Below are 20,541 nucleotides of genomic sequence, written 5' to 3'. Positions count from 1 at the left end.
TTTTCAGATGTACAGTAAAATTGTATGTGGTTAATCTCTGAGAGAAGCATGTGTACTGGAATAATATCACCAAAGGAAAAAACGATTTTGAAAAGAGATTTGTAGCAAATGTTATATTTTTTATCGTCTGTGCCTTCCCCTCTCAGCAAATTTGAGGGAAAGCATTTCTCATTCTCAGGAATGACCTTTATGTTGTATATATTAGATTGAGCAACCACAAGAAACATGTATAAGGTTGAGCTGTCAGACTTGTAATAACATGTAAATGATCTGCAGTTTTTATCAATGTGAGGATATAATGTAACTTAAAAGTTTTATTATTGTGTAAGATTTTTACATTTAGTTCAAGTATTGCTGGTATGATTAATTGACTACTATCTATCAATCAGTCCTTCATAGCTTCTCCTATTTGATGTACTCTTAGTTCCTTCCCACTCATTGTCTCAAGCTAAATCAGGCTGTATTTCCTGCCCCTGTATCCAACTTCATCTTGAATCAGAATTCAACTAATCCCATACCTGACAAAAATAATGATACATTTGTCTTTGTAGCATTGCACAACTTTGTACCTGCCTTCAGCACCATACTGTTATTATCCGGAATTCTGAAGATCTGTTGGCCTCCTGTCCTCCAAACTGCAAATTTCAGCTCAACTAAACCTGATGTCCACAGTTTAGCCAGTCTCATGATTTTCTCACCAACCTATAATTTTAAACTGTTTCAGATTTGCTATTCTCATCACTAATAAAACTTTGGTGAAATTTACTGCTTATAGAGATCTAATTTTCTACAGGAATTTTGTTTTTCCAGGAAAATGCTCCTCATGCCTTCTCTACCATTCAGTTTGATCATGGCTGAACTTACCTCAGTGTCACAAACTGCAAATCCAATGATTCTCTTAGTGTTTAAAAACCAATCAGTTTCTGTTCCAAATATTCAACTAGTGTTTCCTCACGGTCCTTTTAGAAAGAGAATTTCAATGATTCACGAATGCCAGGGCGAAGAAGTTTCTCCTCATCTCTACTAGGAAGACTGACCTTTTCTCAGAAAGTGATCTCTTATTCATATGAAACACCAGCTCAACTTCTACCCTGTTGAGCCCCAGAACATTTTTGTATGTATCAATGAAAACATCTTTCATTTGTGTAAACATTAGACCAGAGGTTTGCAACCTGGGGTCCACAGACCCCTTGGTTAATGGTAGGGGTCTGTGGCATAAAAAACTGTTGGGAACCCTTGCCTTAGACAGTTCAGGCCCAGTCTTTTGGCTGTCAGATATGAAAAACCTGACATCTTAAAAACTAAACTGGTGAAACTTCGTTCCACTCCCTCTGTCACAAGTGCATGACTGCATCTGTCCATAATATTCAGAAGGATAATAAAAAACATTATTTTGAAGTTTTTTGTATTTCCACTTGACTGCATATTTTGGATTGCTGTCGCATGCCAACTTAGAAGTCGAGCTGTTCAAATTGCTTGGTTGCACAGATTCCCTTTGTCTCTTTCATCCTATGAAGTTATTGAATAGATGAAAGAAACTGCCTTGTTACACCTTCGTGTTGTAACACGAGTGCTTCATCCTTTCTGAAATGATCTGCAGTTCAGCAGACTTTCATCAGTAGTAAAATCTACTGATTTTTATTCTAAAGACTGTGTATTCTGATGACAAATCTCATTATATTTCACCACCTTCAACCTGCAATGAAAAGGAGGTTCATTTGAATGGAGTTTGCTATTGATGAACTCCATTCAAAGTCAAAACTAATTTTAGCACTTCTGAAATACCGTGGGCAGATCTAGCCATTTACTTTGTTATATGGTGGACTAAACATTGTTAGTATTATCGTCTTGTCAGGAAAAACTTGCACTGTAAAGTATTCCCTCTTTAGATGAAAGGGAGGGAACACTGGAACGACATAAATAAGTGAATGAGCTTCTTTCTGTCTTTTCAAGTAAATGAAGTGCTTGAGCTTACTGATTAATGGTAGAATATTCGCTAATAAGACCATTGGAGCAGAATTAGGCCATTTGGCCCATTGAGTGTGCCTCCACCACTTCATGTTAGCTGATTAAATGGCCATTTCCCTCTCAGCCCCAACGTCCTGCCTTCTCCCTGTAACCCTTCATGCTCTAATCAAGAATCTTACCAACCTCTGCCTTAAGGGTGCCTAATGATTTGGCCTCCACAGATTCACCACTGTCTGGTTAAAGAAATACCTCCTCATCTCCGTCTAAGTGGACATCCCTCTATTCTTATGCTATGTCCTCTGGTCCTAGACTCCACCACCATAGGAAACATCTCCACATCCACTCTATTGAGCCTAATCTGGTGGTCATAGAACATAGAACCCTTCGGCCCACAATGTTGTGCCAACCCTCAAATCCTGCCTCCCATATAACCCCCCACCTTAAATTCCTCCATATACCTGTCTAGTAGTCTCTTAAACTTCACTAGTGTATCTGCCTCCACCACTGACTCAGGCAGTGCATTCCACGCACCAAACACTCTCTGAGTGAAAAGCCTTCCTCTAATATCCCCCTTGAACTTCCCTCCCCTTACCTTAAAGCCATGTCCTCTTGTACTGAGCAGTGGTTCCCTAGGGAAGAGGCGCTGACTGTCCACTCTGTCTATTTCTCTTAATATCTTGTACACCTCTATCATGTCTCCTCTCATCCTCCTCCTCTCCAAAGAGTAAAGCCCTAGCTCCCTTAATCTCTGATCATAATCTATACTCTCTAAACCAGGCAGCATCCTGGTAAATCTCCCCTGTACCCTTTCCAATGTTTCCACATCCTTCCTATACTGAGGCGACCAGAACTGGACACAGTACTCCAAGTGTGGCCTAACTAGAGTTTTATAGAGCTGAATCATTATATCAAGTCTCTTAAACTCTATCCCTCGTCTTATAAAAGCTAACACCCTGTAAGCTTTCTTAACTACCCTAACTACCTGTGAGGCAACTTTCAGGGATCTGTGGACATGTACCCCCAGATCCCTCTGCTCCTCCACACTACCAAGTATCCTGCCATTTACTTTGTACTCTGCCTTGGAGTTTGTCCTCCCAAAGTGTACCACCTCATAGTTCTCCGGGTTGAACTCCATTTGCCACTTCTCAGCCCACTTTTGCATCCTATCAATGTCTCTCTGCAATCTTTGACAATCCTCAACATTATCCACACCCCCACCAACCTTTGTGTCGTCTGCAAACTTGCCAACCCACTCTTCTACCCCCACATCCGGGTCGTAAATAAAAATCACAAAAAGTAGAGGTCCCAGAACAGATCTTTGTGGTACACCACTAGTTACAACCCTCCAATCTGAATGTACTCCCTCCACCACGACCCTCTGCCTTCTGCAAGGAAGCCAATTCTGAATCTACCTGGCAAAACTTCCCTGGATCCCATGCCTTCTGACTTTCTGAATAAGCCTACCATGTGGAACCTTGTCAAATGCCTTACTAAAATCCATGTAGATCACATCCACTACACTACCCTCATCTATATGCCTGGTCACCACCTCAAAGAACTCTATCAGGCTTGTTAGGCACGATCTGCCCTTCACAAAGCCATGCTGACTGTCCCTGATCAGACCACGATTCTCTAAATGCTCATAGATCCTATCTCTAAGAATCTTTTCCAACAGCTTTCCCACCACAGACGTAAGGCTCATTGGTCTATAATTACCTGGACTATCCCTACTACCCTTTTTGAACAAGGGGACAACATTCGCCTCCCTCCAATCCTCCGGTACCATTCCAGTGGACAACGAGGACATAGAGATCCTAGCCAGAGGTTCAGCAATCTCTTCCCTTGCCTCGTGGAGCAGCCTGGGGAATATTCCATCAGGCCCCAGGCACTTATCCGTCCTAATGTATTTTAACAACTCCAACACCTCCTCTCCCTTAATATCAACATGCTCCAGAACATCAACCTCACTCATATTGTCCTCACCGTCATCAAGTACCCTCTCAGTGGTGAATACTGAAGAGAAGTATTCATTGAGGACCTCGCCCACTTCCACAGCCTCCAGGCACATCTTCCCACTTTTATCTCTAATTGGTCCTACCTTCACTCCTGTCATCCTTTTGTTCTTCACATAATTGAAGAATGCCTTGGGGTTTTCCTTTACCCCACTCGCCAAGGCCTTCTCATGCCCCCTTCTTGCTCTACTCAGTCCCTTCTTAATCTCCTTTTTTGCTACCCTATATTCCTCAATAGACCCATCTGATCCCTGCTTCCTAAACCTCATGTATGCTGCCTTCTTCCACCTGACTAGATTTTCCACTTGACTTGTCACCCATGGTTCTTTCACCCTACCATTCCTTATCCTCCTCACCGGGACAAATTTATGGTAATTTATGGTAACCAGGACAACTTTATGGTAATTAGTTTTCAGGCAACTTTTTCAGTGATGCACAGATTCATTGATTTTGAACTCATTAGTTTCTGCATTACACTATAAACTTTTTCATAGTGAAGCATTATATTTTATGTTATCTCAAAAGTTGTAATGTCTTCTACTTTCCTCTGACTTGTTTTTTTTTAGATATCAAATAGCTTACTTACCAGTAAGATGGTGTTCAGTTTTTCCAATATCACTTTAATATCTTCTAAACTTTTTTTTGAAACTTAATGTCATTTGGTTTCAGTAGATTGGTTGTATTGTGTGGATATTAGGCTAGAGCAGTGAAATAATTCATGAATCTTCTGGTTATAACACTTAAATTATATTTTGTTTTGACAGCTATGGGAGACAAATAAAGTGCATAGTTCCTCTGCTGTTTCTTTGATACAATGCATGGATGCAATCTTCCAACAGAATGAAACTTTTGTTCTAGTATCTGATAATAAAAAATGTTTACAGGTAAGCATTTTTTTGTTTCTAATAGGAAGGTTATGAATTGGATTCTCTGTATTGTTAATTTAAGCAGCTTTTCTCAGACCAGCCAATATATTAGATCTGACCAGACCGTCTATTTGCTATTTCCATTTGCTGATTCAAAAAAAAGGAGAAACTGAGAGCAACTAATATCTTTCTAAACAAAAATCATCAATTTAAATGTCCTTCAATTGCTTCATTTTCTATTCGCTGTATACTTCAAATGTAGTGGCATTTAAACTCTTTGGAACACAAGGAGGAATACTTAATGCAGAGAAGAAAAGACCAATGAAAGGAAAGCGACAAAGCAGTTACAAAGAAGGCATGACAGTGGCTATATTTCATTAGGAGTTTGACAAAATTCAGTATGTTGCAAAAACCTTTGCCACTTTCTACAGTGTACTGTGGAGAGCATTCTAACAGGCTGAATCACCATCTGATGGGGAGGGCACTGCACTGGATTGAAATAAGCTCCAGATAGTTGTGAACTGAATCAGCTCCATCATGGGTACAAGCCTCCCCATTCTCCAGCATCCTGAACCTCATCATGGAGCGATGCCTCAAAAAGGCAGCGTCCATAATTAAGGACCAGTATCATCCAGGACATGCCCCCTTCTCATTGGGATTGTCAGAAAGGAGGTACAGGAGGCTGAAGACACACATTGAATGATTCAGGAACAGCTTCTTCCCCTCTGCCATCAGATTTGTGAATGGACATTGAACCCACAAACACCACCTCACTTTTTCTCTCTTTTTGCACTGTGTGTGTGTGTGTCTACATACTGCAAGTTACAGATAATAAACTCGAGAAAGTATACAAGACAATGGTAATGTTGTATTATGAGTTGCAATACACTGCTGCTGCTTAATAAATTTCATGACAAATGCCAGTATAAGATTCAGATTCTGAGCTGAAGAGGAAGTAATCAAAGTTGGTTTGCAGATGAGATCATATGCTGGTTTGCTGTTAGGACTAATTTACTGAATATAGTTATAAAGGTGATGGATATATACAAATCTTATTTCAGTATGCAGTTTTCATTTAATTTCAAAAATAAGTTATTCTAATGTGATTGAATTTTGTATCAAGCTTAAAGTGATTTAATTCAAACTGAAACCAGGATCTTAAATCTAAACAAAACCATCAATAACTGTATGAGTCTTGAGTTGGAAAGACACTTCAGAAAACTTTGACTCCATCACTTGGTATGGATTGTGGAACACATTAGTCAGATTTGGCAGCCACAAACACTTGTCCTAGTTTGCAATTGCAGGGTAGCATCCTAATCAAAGGCTCTATAATGGAGCCAATCTTAGTGAACACCAATTACAAACAAGTACACAAGTACATATTTGCACTGACACTTCTGTCAAATTCTTTCTGCATTTGTGCTGCTTGCTTGTCACAGCAATGAAGCTAATGTTCAGAATTAATTGAAAGCAGCAAGTACACTCCAGAAACAAGGTCACCCAAACCTCAGTAGCTAAACTGTGGGATGCAGACAACACTAATATCTGCACATTCTCAGAAGCTGGGCTTCAAGGTACCTCGGCTCATCCATTGAAGCATATTGGAGAATGGATCCCATGCTCGATTCAGTAAAAGTAAGGTCTTCTACCTATGTGCTTACAGTGGAAAACACTGTCCTCCGTCAGTAAAGGTTTGTGTGAGGTGCTGGGAAACGTGGACTAGTTGCTGTATCTCAGGAGCACACTCTTTGAAAGGTGGACATTAGTGAAGGAATTCATCGTTTGCTTCAGTGCATTAGCATAACTTCATTTAATGTGGAAAAAACTTTGTGAAGGTCAAACTCTCAGACCAAGTACAGCCTTCATGGTATCCTGGCCAGCAGTGATCAGTGCCCTGCTTTATGCTTCTGAAACACGGATTGCCTTCAGCAAACACTTGAGGCACTGAAAAGATGGTATCAATGCTGTCTCTGCAAGATCCTTCAAATTTACTGGAAGAGATAAGTGCCTCAGTGTCCATACACCTGGTCTGACACCACCAGCGCTGAGGACTAATTCCACTCTGTCTGTTCAACTGGCAGGGCACACTGTTCACTTGCCTCAAAACCAGAATCTTGAAACACATTTTGAGCTCTGGAACAGGAAGAGAATATGGATTGGACATGGGAAGAAACTCAAGGGTATGCTTTAAGCCTCCTTGAGAAAGCTCAACATTCCCATTAACCCTGCGTAATCCCTGGCTGAAGACTACTAAAAATGGAGAATGAACATTCAGGATGGTGTTGAGAACCTGGAGTACATACATGGTAACCACACAGAAGAACAGAATAAAGAAAACACCACTCAGACATTTCTGCTCTCTCACCTTGTAGAAGAGTTTAGTTCTGATATTGGCCACATCAGTCACCTCAAAATTTTCAAAACTTGAGCAAAGCAAGACATTCTTGAATCTGAGGGAAAAAAGATTATATTAAATCAAGGAAAGCCCAAGGATTAAGAATTCTTGACATCTGCAGCTGTCTGTGGTAATGAATTCCACATATTCACCACCCTCTAGTGAAATAAATTTTTCCTCATCTATGTTCTAAAGTGATGACCTTTAATCTGAGGCTGTGCCTTCTGATCCTAGACACTCTCAATATATATCCTCTCCATATCCACAAGGAACTCAGCAGGTCATGCAGCATCTATGGAAAAGAGTAAACAGTTGATGTTTCAGGCCAAGACCCTGTTTTGTATTTCACAAAAAAGCTTGAAATTAATGGACACCAATAGGTAAGATTAAATGACGTGCTGGAAGAAATTAGCATAAAATGTTTCAGAGAAACTAACTCATCCCGAAGAAGTATTCTAAAGGGGAAGATGTGGCAACCATGGTTGACAAGGGAAATTAAATACAGCATAAAAGCAAAAGAGAGGACATACAATAATACAAAAATTAGTGGGAAACCAGAACAGTTGGGAGGCTTTTAAAAACTGTTAGAAGGCAAATTAAAAAAGCAATACATGGAGGAAAAAATGAAATATGAATGTAAGATAGCAACAAATATAAAAGAGGATATCAAAAGTTTTTCTTTATATATATATAGTGTAACAGAGAGGCAAGAGTAGACATTGGATTGTTGGAAAATGTCACTGGAGAGGTAGTAATGGGGAACAAAGAAATGGCGATGAACAGAATAAGTATTTTGCATCGGTCTTCACTATGAAAGACACCGGCAATGTGCCACAAATTTGATAGAGTCAGGGACAGAAGTGAGTCTAGTCCAGGCATAGGCAAACTACGGCCCAGGGGCCATATGCGGCCCGTTAAGCTTTTTAATCCGGCCCACAGAACTCGATGAAATTATATTAATAAACCTTGTTAACGTTTTTTCCCCGCAATTCTGGCGTTTTCCCAATAGATGACGCACTCTATATACATTGACCTTTGTTGAGGTGCAGCGTATTACTCCACATTTGCGCTTTACTCTTTGTTCGGCTCGACCTATTTGTGTAAACAGGCGTTCAGCGTCATGAACATCAACAAAGCCAGCCACAGATCCAACTGACCAACACCTCAGATCCATCCTGAGAATCGCCACAACAAAACTAAATCCAGACTTTGATGCGCTGGCTAAAAAGGGAGACCAACAACACTGTTCCCTCTGAAATTAAAATTAAGTTTCTTCGTTGTGTTATGTAAAAAATGCATTTGAAAATATTTTTTTCAATAAGCCTTACATGTTACATGTCATTTCTGTTAAGTGATGGACATGAGTAGTGCGCAGGTGCACGTATGTTCTCAAAATAAAAAATGCGCTCCAGATCAAATAACGCGCTCCACATACTGGCGCGCTGTCACTGTTCTGTCCTTGTGCTGGTCGTTGTTGAGTTTTGGCACGGGACAATTGAATAAGAAGGAGCAGAACAAGTAGACCTGCATCTCCTACCGTTTTTGAAATAAAGACAGACAGGAGGAGAGTAATGATGATAATATCTTGAAGGATAACAGAACTTTCAGTGCTTTAAAATAATAACTGTTACTATTTAAAAAAGCTGTATTTTATTCATTTAATTTTCAGTGTTTTAAAAGTCATTTCAATAAATAGCTAAATACCATGGGACTTCAAAGACAGATATTTTGTTGTAATGCATTTGTTCATTTTCAATTGAAATTAAAGCACATGTTTTCTACATATCCCATGATATTTTATTTTCTCTTATGAGGTGTATTACCAAAACACTCCGTCCATCTGCTCCTGGTCCGGCCCCCCTGTCAAATTTTAGAACCCTTTGTGGCCCACAAGTCAAAAAGTTTGCCCACCCCTGGTCTAGTCACTACATCTAGGAAAGTACTTGAGAAGCTAAAAGACCTGAAGGTGGCTAAGTCACTTGGACTGGATAGACAACATTCCAGGATTCTGAAAGAGGTGGATGAAGAGATGGTGGAGATATTAGGAATGATCTGTCAAGAATCAGTAGACTCAGGAGTGAATCCAGAGAGCTGGAAAATCACTGTTGTCACACTAATTAAGAAAAAAGGGAGGAAAAAGGTAGGAACTTACAGGCTATTTAGCCTGACTTTCATCTTTGGTAAAGAATCCATTATTAAGGAGGAGGTTTTGAATGCAGTGGATTCCAGTTAATTGGGACACAGCAAGGCTAGTCCATTTTGGCCAAATTTAGCAGCTGCCTCAATTAGCCAAAGTTCCACAGAAACCGTTAAAAAGGTATAAAACAGACAAACTACCATTTAACTGAGTACCAAATTATGTACATTTCCTAGTGTTCTGCTTAATGTAGAACTTCATGTTCTACATGAAGTTAGAACACTAGGAAAACTACTACAGTACTACAAAATTGAATTAGTTCCTAATTGTTATTGATGGAGGAATTAATCCAGTGTACGCTGCTGTGTTCTTTTGATTGAACAAAAGATTGAATAAATGAACAAAATCAGCACAGACACCTAGTGCAGATAATAGATTACATTCATAGAATGCTTTCGATAATTGCATCCTCCGAATCTTCATTTTCATTGTAACAGTCAAGATGAATGTTGATAGCTTCAAATTCTTCATAGGTCCTAACTTGTTGAAGTAGTGAAATCATTTGACTTCTGATGAAGGGTTTCGGCCCAAAACATCGTTACTTCCTCCTCCCATGGATGCTGTCTGGCCTGCTGGGTTCTGCCAGCATTTTGTGTTTTTATTTATTTCCAGCATCTGCAGATTCACTCGTCTTGTTTTTCACTCCTGTCTTTTTCTGGCATCTCCAAGCCTGAATGCTTGAAACTGCATTGAGTAAAACAGTTTTAAATTGCCTTACTGCTTGTTACTCGCCAACTATCAGTGACAAAAATTACTGCTTTTTGAACTCACATGCGTGGTGTAGTGTCTAATGGCCACATGACATGCACGCAACTGACACTAGTTAACAACTCTGGCAATAGTTTCCTGACTCAAATAAATAAAAGGAGTCCCAGCCTATGTTTCTATGGTTGTTTAAAGGTTGTCCCAAATAAGTGGCTGCTGGCCCAATGCATCAGTTTCAACTGTATTTGGAAGCACATGGTAAAATAGGCCAGAATCAGCATAGTTTCCTTAAGAGGAGATCTTGCCTGACGGATCTGTAGGAGCTATTTGAAGAAGTAATACATAGGATAGACAATGAGTCAGTAAGTGTTGTTTACTTGTATTTTCAGAAGCCTTTTGAGGAGGTACTGCACAATGCTGCTAAACAACATAGGAGACTATGGTAGTAAGGTAAAGTACTGAAATGGATAAATGTTTGGCTGACTGGCAGAAACAAAGAGTGGAAATAAAAGGAGCTTTTTTGTTTGGCTACTGGCAATTAGTGGTGTTGTATAGGGTTTCGGTTCTGCAATTTTTCATGTTATACATTAATGATCTAGATCGCAGAAGTGGTGACTTTGTGGCCAAGTTTGTCTTTCTTTCTTTTTCAATCTTTTTATTGAGTTTCATATAAATATTAAAAAAACATAACATAATAATGAATAGGTTATAAATACAATAGACTTGAAATTACATTAATAATAAGATAATAATATCCTATTAAACAGCAACAAAAAAAGTACATTAATCAATCAAGTCTATATAATTATATATGAAAAAAAAACAAAAATAATCGTCAAAAGAAAAAGAAAAAAAATTTGAAAATATATAAAAAAGAATATATATTGAAAAAAAAACACTAAACTAAACTAACATGGGCAATAATAACAGTTTATAAGTATATGATAGTGTCAAAGAACTCCGGAACTCCATACCTGAACAAGAATAAGCAGAGAGAAGGTCTGGAAAAGGCCAAATTAATTCATATGAATATGTCGAAGTTTGCACATGATAAAAAACCTTGCAGTGAAGGAGCAGGTGGTACTGACAAAGAGTCTATGAGAGAAGTTGGACAGGTTGGGTGATTGGGCAAAGGAGTATCAACTGGAGTACATCGTAGGGAAGTGTATGGTCATGCACTTTGGTAAAGAAATAAAGATTATTTTATAAGTGGAAGGGAATTCAGAAATCAGAGGTGTAATGTAGGATACCCTAAAGGTTAATGTGCAAGTTGAGTCAAAGATTCAAAGTATATTTATTTTCAAAGAATTTGTAAATTATATGCCTTGAGATTTGTTTGCTTACAGGCAGCCACAAAGCAAGAAACTCGAAGAACCCAAAAAAAAGAGAAAGGAAAAAGATGCACACATACACATCATGCAAACAGTAGGGGCAAATGACATTTCGAACCAGACTGAGTCCTTAGGTCCACCCTCCAGAACAGCCAGCGTGGGCCCAAGCCTCGATCTCAGTTTATCATATTAGCAGGGCAAAAACACAGCAAAGCTTGCAGACACAACATTCACCAGAGAGAGGAATAAATATCGCAGGGGAGCGGGAGCATGTGATATCAGACTGACCCTTGCCTCTGGTCCTGACACTTGGGCTTTCTATTCTATCTGGACCAGAGTTTAAATTGTCCAAGCACCAGCTTGTGCCTCACTCTGAGATCTGGATCCTGATGCAACACCATACTTGGGCTGCACAACCCGAAGCCATTCTTAGTCTCACCAAATCACTTCAATGCTTGGAGTGATCCAACCTCACACCTGTGTTAGGTGGACTGGCATCGAAACTATTCCACAACAACTCGCCGAGTTCACTACAACAGTGACAGCAATACCAACTCTGTCTGCAACCCCATCTTGAACACATTGCTTCATGGCTTTGGAATGCATTTGCACAGCCTATCCTTAGAAGCAGCTTCACTCCCACTTGCTCCTTCAATGTTTACAGTGATAGTTTATCATAATTTACTTAAGCAAAGATGTTATTAGGAATTTTTTTTTTGTTGAATTTCTTACCTATTGAACTACCAGTGAGCCATTGCATGCATTCGATAACACCATTTTAAACCTAAAGTCAGTAGTAAGGAAGGCAAATGAGCTTAAGTCAGATATATCATTATTACAGTGGAGTAAAGGGAATTACAAATGCAAGAAAGAGGAGCTGGTCAAAGTTGATTGGAAGGAAACACTAGCAGGAGTGCTGACAGTTTGGAAATTTTTTTGGACAGTTTGGGGGCAAATTTGGAAGGCACAGGATTGATACATAACAAAGATGAAGATGTATTCTAAAGGGAGAACGAGGCAACTGTGGCTGACAGGTGAAGTCAAAGACAGCATAAAAGCAAATGAGAGAGCATATAATATAGCAAAAAATTTGTGGCAAGTTAGAGGATTGGGAAGCTTTTAAACACCAACAGAAGGCAACTAAAAAAAAGCCATAAGGTGAGAAAAGATGTAAGCTAGCCAATAATATAAAAGAGGATTGCAAAAGATTTTTTTTCCAGAAATACTGTATAAAGAGTAAAAGAGAGGTGAGAGTGGTTATTGGACCGCTGGAAAATGATGTTGGAGAAGTAGTAAATGGGGACTAACAGATGGTGGACAAACCTAAGTATTCTACATCAGTCTTCACTGTGGAAGACACTAGCAGTATGCCAAAAATTCTAGAGTATTGTGGGAGAGGGAGCAGAAGCAAGTGCAGTTGTTGTTACTGTTACTAAGGAGCAGATGATTGGGAAGCTGAAAGTAGATAAGTCACCTGGACCAGATGGACTGCACAGCTGACATAGCTGAAGAGATTGTGGAGGTATAAGAAATGATCTTTCAAGAAGTACTGGATTCTGGAATGGTTTAGGAGGACGAGAAAATTGCAAAATGTCACTCCATTCTTTAAGAAGGGAGTGAGACAAGAAAGAAGATTATAGGCCAGGTAGCTTGACTTCAGTGGTTGGAAAGATGTTGCAGTCCATTATTAACTATGACGATTCAGGGTACTTAAAGGCACGTGATAAAATAGGCCAAAGTCAGCATGGTTTTCTGAAGGGAAAATATTGCCTGACAAATCTGTTGGAATTCTTTGAGAAGGCAGGAGAATGGAGTTGAGAAAGATAATTCAGCCATTAAAGAAAACTCCTTCACCCAAAAATATCTGCTGATAAGACAATATAATTTCCCCACATCATTTATGCAATTCTAGGTATGAAGATTGAGGATTTTCAACATAATATTCTAACAAATGTCAAGGTTTTTGTTGAATTAGTTTTTGGGTGTCAGGAATAAAAAACGTGTACAAGTCGATGTGAGATTTTTTTTTGAGTTCCTTTGGTCAGTGGGGATACATAACAGTCTGATATATAAATATGACCACTTCAAATAATGTACATTGTAACTTGTCTTACACTATTTGAAGTGATTGACTCGTCTATCAATCACAATCAGATGAAATTAGTATTCTGTGTCACTGTATTTCATTCCAGAAGTTTAATCTGTTGGATCTTGATAGGTTTTGTTAAGTACTAAATCTGTTTGATCTGTTTGCAGTACTCCTATCTGGCTGGAAACATGCTTTTCCCAACTTTAATAGTGTCCTTGTTATTTTGAGTATAAATTATACCTTTATTTGTCTTTTCAGATGCTCAGATAATTTCTGTATTAACTCATTTATTTTTTTATTGAAAACAGCTAATTAATGGGGGAACTGGCAATGCAGTGCACCAGAGTGATGCCCAGGAGTCTCGTATTCGTTGTTGCTGCCTCAATCAAGATAGTAATCTGGCTGCATTTGGATGTGGGGATGGAATCTTGAAGGTATGATTACAGATTTATTTTTGAAACTTTTTCATTGTCATTTGGAAAATATGGCTTTATTTACAATGATGGCTTTAATGCTTTTGTCTTGCACATAAAATTTGGCTGACCTTGAAAGTCTCACATGATGATATTGGACCTGAGTGAACATGGAAATTGGATAACATTCAGTGTCAATGTAAAGAATTTCTCAAGTGAATAGCTGCTCAAGGCAGGATAAAGATCATAAAGGTTTTAAATTTGATTGCATCTGTCTCATTGAAATTACTTCTAGTCTTTGGACAAGATTCATATCTTCTGAAACCATTTATATGATGTGCGTAGTACCATATCTGCTTATATCCACTGCACGATTAATTGAACTTTACAGCATTATGGTTCTGTATTGATTATAAAAAGACATTGATGTAGAATTTTGTACCTTATGTTGATTTTTCATTTTTGAAACACCTTTTACCACCTCCTGTGTCTTTTCCTTCTACTTACTGTTCCCCTGTCAATGAGCGAGGCAGACAATCTGCTCCTGTAGCTTTGCCAGCTGCTGAGATGTTCTCATAACCAACCCATGTTGACTTTATCCTGCTCCAGTGGACAAGATGCTGACATGCCATACCCTCTCTGCAGGTACTCTCTGATAAATAATTGTGAGCCCACATTCAGACCATGTGTGGCCTAATTGGTTAACACTTGTTTAGTGCCAAATGGTCCATGTTCTCCTATAATTAGAATAGAAGTTTTTGGCCAGTTTGATGACCTGATGTTTTATTGGCTCTCTTTATGATGGTCTTTGTTTCATCTTTATTATAAAAATTCAGTGTTATGTTAATACTATTTCAAAGAATCTTTTTGACTAGTCAGAATTGTATCAATAAAACATAACAATGAATTTCCACAGAGGTTTTAACCATGCACCCAAGGCTTATTAACTGATTAACAATGTTCCGTGTAATTCAGTAATGCTGTACACTTTTATTAAATCTATAACCACAGGCTAATTTTTTTTGAACTTATTCATGCACCCAACACGTTCAATATATATTTTTTGAGGATTTGGTATTGATTAATTTTACAGCTTTACAAATCTTGTGTTTGTCTGGAATAAGAGAACAGGAGGAATAAGAGAATACAGCAGAGCAACGTTCTTCATTGTCATTTCAGTTATGTAACCACTTGTGTTTGTATTTTATACCTTATGTACAGTGGGGGGAAAGTAGGTCTGAGAATAATTGTCTCAACCTAACTTCTGACTATGAATGAACTGAAATGTCACCTCCTGATTTAATGTTAGCATTAGGTGTGAGTAGTCCATAAGAACATAATCAATTCTATATCCTAATGCTATATTCTTATATTTATTTCCACTAGAAAATATCATTGATAGTTACTGAGCAATGAAAATAATGGGAGATGATCATGAAAGCCAGTGTGACTTTATTAATTCCAGTTATGTTCAGCTAATATAGATTATTTTGTTGAATTTACTTCTATGGAATGCAAAGATCTGTCCACTGATAGTACTTTGTTAAATAGATTTCTGGATGGTATTTGATAAGATTCCATATAAATTACCAGTAGTGAGTTTGCATGGAATTGGAAATACTTTTATTTATTTGGTTTGGCGGTTAGGCAGAGAGTGGCAATAAAGAGTAGGAAGTTACTTTGGCCAGATATGGTTGGTAGTTTGCTCCAGTTATCAGTTCTGGGTCCTCAGATTTATCCATGATTCAGATAGGAAAAAATATGGATCTAGTTTGCAATTCACATTAAATTAGTAGTAAGCAGTGCAAATGGAAGGAGAGGTTCCAAAGGGATACTAGCAGATTACATTTCATTGGCAGATCAAATGAAGCTGAGGAATGATAGATTACGGTCTTGATTTGTCTCCATCTGGGTTACTGATTTCAGTTCTGGACAGTATATTGTAGGAAGGTTATATGAGACTTGGCAGCTTAAAAGATAAAATTGATAACAGTTTGCATACATCTTCTTGTATTCTTTTGTGTATGAGGCACTTATTAATCTCTTTAAAACCTAGAAACAATTTGATTGAATAGGTTTGGAGAAACTGAACTGCTCTATAAGGTTATGGATGACAATGGCCAGTACAATTTGAACATAAGGTCTTACAGAGCATAGAACAGGAACAGGCCTTTCTGCCTACAGTGTTGTGCTGAACCAATTCAATTAGTAATCAAATGGCCAACTAAATCAATCCCTTCAACCTACATAATGTCCTTCCATTTCCCTCACATTCGTGTGCCTATCTAAACTTATCTGTCTCTACCACCACCCTAAGCAGTGTATTCCAGGCACCTACCACTCTGGTTTTAAAAAAAACTTGCCCCTCTTGTTTCCTTTGAATTTACTCCCTCTCACCTTAAATGCATGCCCTCTGGTATTATATATTTCAATTGTGTTTGTTACTGATATTAAGGAGTGTAGATCTAAAGCAACTTGGTGACAGAACTGACACAAGAGTCAGAATAGTGTACTATTCTCACCAGGGCAGGAAGTTGAAAGAGTCATGTGTTAAGTACTTGGAGCTCAGGCAGATTTGCCAAGCTGTCATCTTCGTTCAACATGGACACAACTGCAAAACAAAGCAGACAGAGGCAACCTTTTGAAGAGTAGATTTTCAAATAACTAAATGTTTCATTTCACTTCAGTGGAAGACTTAATAACTTTACCTTGATTTTAGCTGCTTTGTTTTATTTGATTCAAGATTTATTGTCTTGACATCTATAATACAAAGTAAGAACTAATAAATATGTAAATATTTATCCTAAATATGTAAATACAAGATTTTTTATGATTCTCATAGTAAAGTGTTACATGAAATATTAGGATAGACCTTAAATTTGTTTAATTGTTCAGATAGTTTTCGGCTAAAAAATCCTTTTGCAGAATTGCGTCTAGATCTCAAAAGACATGAAAATGAAGTTGGCTTTGCATTCTATCTAACTTGCTTAACTTTGTCAGGTTTTAAGATATAATTATCACTTGCTGTCCAATCACCTAGCCGTCCCCTTGCATGAACAATATTTAATAGTTCAAAAAGAAGAGACCTTCAGCAATTTTCCCGACTGTGAAATGGCCGAAAAACAATTCATTTGTATCAAAAACATTATGAAACGCTGTGATGAGAATAAAGCTAGATGATTCAGCATTGAATTCAGACTTGGCAAAGCGATACCAAGCTTACTCTCCTCTCAAACATCTGAGGACCTGGCAAAACTGATACGGTTGTACTTATAGAACCATACTTTACTGCTAAAATTCCATTATGCTGCCCAGCTATGTCTTTCCCACCAACAGGGCAAATGTACCAAAAATGACATTGCAGTAGTATAGAGTTGAGGTGTAATGACCTGGGATTCTGAGTCTGAGTCCAGATCTCTTGTCTTCGGGGCAAACATTTTGTTGGTCATCACCCACCTAAATCAGTTTGACAGTCAGGCCTCCTCTGTACTGAATGACACTGGAAGGAACATGGAGGATATCAAAAGCTGGGAATGGACCTGGATGGAAATCTTCAGTGAATTATCAGGAGCTCTTATCTTCAAGAGAACTGAGTGAGTGGACTGATTCCTGAATGATGTCAGTGCCGAGCTCGATCTGCAGCTGAAGATGAGAGAATCAGCACCGGGAATAAAAACAACTTTACGTGTCCTTTAATGAACTACAACAAGCTAGACCAGGGGTGGGCAAACTTTTTGACTTGTGGGCCACAAAGGGTTCTAAAATTTGACGGGGGCCGGACCAGGAGCAGATGGACGGAGTGTTTTGGTAATACACCTCATAAGAGAAAATAAAATATCATGGGATATGTAGAAAACATGTGCTTTAATTTCAATTGAAAATGAACAAATGCATTACAACAAAATATCTGTCTTTGAAGTCCTATGGTATTTAGCTATTTATTGAAATGACTTTTAAAACACTGAAAACTAAATGAATAAAATACAGCTTTTTTTAATAGTAACAGCTATTATTTTAAAGCACTGAAAATTCTGTTATCCTTCAAGATATTATCATTATCACTCTCCTCCTGACTGTCTTTATTTCAAAAACAGTAGGAGATGCAGGTCTACTTGTCCTGCTCCTTCTTATTCAATTGTCCCCTGTGCCAAAACTCAACAACGACCAGCACAAAGACAGAACAATGACAGCGCGCCAGTATGCGGAGCGCGTTATTTGAACTGGAGCGCATTTTTTTATTTTGAGAACGTACGTGCACCTGCGCACTACTCATGTCCATCACTTAACAGAAATGACATGTAACATGTAAGGCTTATTGAAAAACATATTTTCAAATGCATTTTTTACATAACACAACGAAGAAACTTATTTTTAATTCCAGTGGGAACAGTGTTGTTGGTCTCCCTTTTTAGCCAGCGCATCAAAGTCTGGATTTAGTTTTGTTGTGGCGATTCTCAGGATGGATCTGAGGTGTTGGTCAGTTAACTTGGATCTGTGGCTGGCTTTGTTGATGTTCATGACGCTGAACACCTGTTTACACAAATAGGTCGAGCCGAACAAAGAGTAAAGCGCAAATGTGGAATAATACGCTGCACCTCAACAAAGGTCAATGTATATAGAGTGCGTCATCTATTGGGAAAACGCCAGAATTGCGGGGAAAAAACATTAACAAGGTTTATTAATATAATTTCATCGAGTTCTGCGGGCCGGATTAAAAAGCTTAACGGGCCGCATATGGCCCCCGGGCCGTAGTTTGCCCGTGCCTGAGCTAGACAAAGGTTGCTAGTAGTAATAATCACTAATTGTATTTTAGTTAGGTAAGCTAATCAGCTACAGATAAACAGAAGCCTTGTTTAACATGCAAGGTATTCCAATAGGGCTAGAGGGACAACTACAGCATTGTATGAGGGACTGTGGACCAGAAAGGTCTTTGACAACCACATCTGCAATTTGGGGAATTTCGGTTCTTGAAGTGGAAATTAGTTTCTGCTGCTAGAACTTCGGAATCAAATTAAAATTCAAGGATAGTAATCTTAGGGACCTGAAACATTCAAAACTTGAGACTGACCGAAGTGAAATTACTCACCCAAGGGATGAAGGGGTTTTGACTCATGGGATGCTGAATTCAGAACCAGAAGGAAGAGCTCCATAGGATCCATTCGTCCTGGGCTGAACTTGGTTATCTAATTTGCCAGGACCACAGGGCTTTAAATTGAAATACGTGGATGGTTTGGTTAAGGATAAGGGAAATGATGGCACTGCAGCGTAGCAGTTAGTGAGTTGCTTTACAGCACCAGTGATAATCAAGGTTTGATTCCTGCAGCAGTCTGTAAGGAACTTGTATGTTCTCCAGGTGACTGCATCGGTTTCTTCCAGGTGCTCAGGTTTCCTGGCACATTCCAAGGACGTACGTGTTAGTTGGTCAGTTGGACACATTGGTATCAATTGGGTGGCGTGTGCTTGTGGGGCCAGAAGGGCCTGTTACTGGACTGCATCTCTAAATAAATAAAAATAGAGATATGACTGGAAGTATTAAAGTTCCAAGGTGAAACAACATTTTTGTACCCATAGGTAGAATAAGAAAGGAAGAGATAGAGAATCTAATACTTCTGGTGCATGAGTTATTGTCAATTCAAAGATGGTTGACAAAAAAATTAAGTGTGTCATAGCCATTGATGGATTTATAATATCAAGAGAAAATACTTCGCACATACAGGTGGTAGTGGTTTTTGAATGATTGGCTGATGATTCAGATTGGAAATTAAATATTTAAGGGTTCCTGAAAGCTTGAAAGGGCAAATAAAATGTAGGCAGGCTACTGGTGATGATACAGAATGTTTTAAGCTCAGCAAAAAGGAATGATTTTAGCCCAGGACTGTAGTATCAGTGGGAATAGGAATAAACATAAAATAAGGTCCCCTTTTAAAAGCACACAGCTGCAGAGGGATTTAAATTTAAATAAAAAAACTGTAGCAAAATTGTGGGAATTTAAACTTTGTATACGCTAGGAAAATCAAATAGTCTAAAATACTTTTCAGGTCAAATTACTATAATCTAATTCAGATAATTTTCTTGAACAATATTTGTAAAAGCAATTAGGCTGCTTTGTGTAATAAGACCAGGTTAATCTTATACGTCATGGAAAAGTAATTGCAACATGATAGCATTTTATTAGTATTGTAAGTGATGAGGATCAGTTCGAAACTTAAAGTTAATTATATGAGTTCTGCATGGGCTAAGGTAGATTTGGGTAATCAGATAACAAAAAAATAACCATTACAGATGTTAGGAAGCACTTGCAGGGAACATTTGGAATGCTTAATAAATGCATATTCTGTGTATTTTTTTAAATCTCCAGAAAATATTGATACATGGCAAACTGAGGAGGTTAAGAAAAGTACTAAAAATCTTAAATTGTTGTTGAGAATGTGGGACAATCGAAGTCTTTGACAGCATTTCCTATATTTATCTTTTGAGGTGGTGGAAGTCGTAAGGTGGGCACTGAAAAACATGAATTCCAAGTTGCGTACTCTGCTGATTTTGAATTAGTATCACCATCACT

The 20,541-nt window shown here is 38.4% G+C and overlaps 1 protein-coding gene across 2 annotated transcripts in view; it reads left to right on the top strand.

Annotated features, from left to right (window-relative positions):
- The window catches only part of apaf1 (apoptotic peptidase activating factor 1), a 274,267-nt gene that overhangs the window by 152,323 nt on the left and 101,403 nt on the right, over positions 1-20,541 (top strand). For both annotated transcript variants that reach the window (XM_059987521.1, XM_059987522.1), the window contains exons 20-21: positions 4,745-4,864; positions 13,875-14,000. In XM_059987521.1, the coding sequence (XP_059843504.1) occupies positions 4,745-4,864; positions 13,875-14,000 (246 nt within the window). The remainder of the gene's footprint in view (positions 1-4,744; positions 4,865-13,874; positions 14,001-20,541) is intronic.

The sequence above is a fragment of the Hypanus sabinus genome, chromosome 13 (assembly GCF_030144855.1).
Source record: "Hypanus sabinus isolate sHypSab1 chromosome 13, sHypSab1.hap1, whole genome shotgun sequence".
Lineage (NCBI taxonomy): Eukaryota > Metazoa > Chordata > Chondrichthyes > Myliobatiformes > Dasyatidae > Hypanus > Hypanus sabinus.
This window is presented reverse-complemented; position numbering and strand designations above follow the sequence as displayed.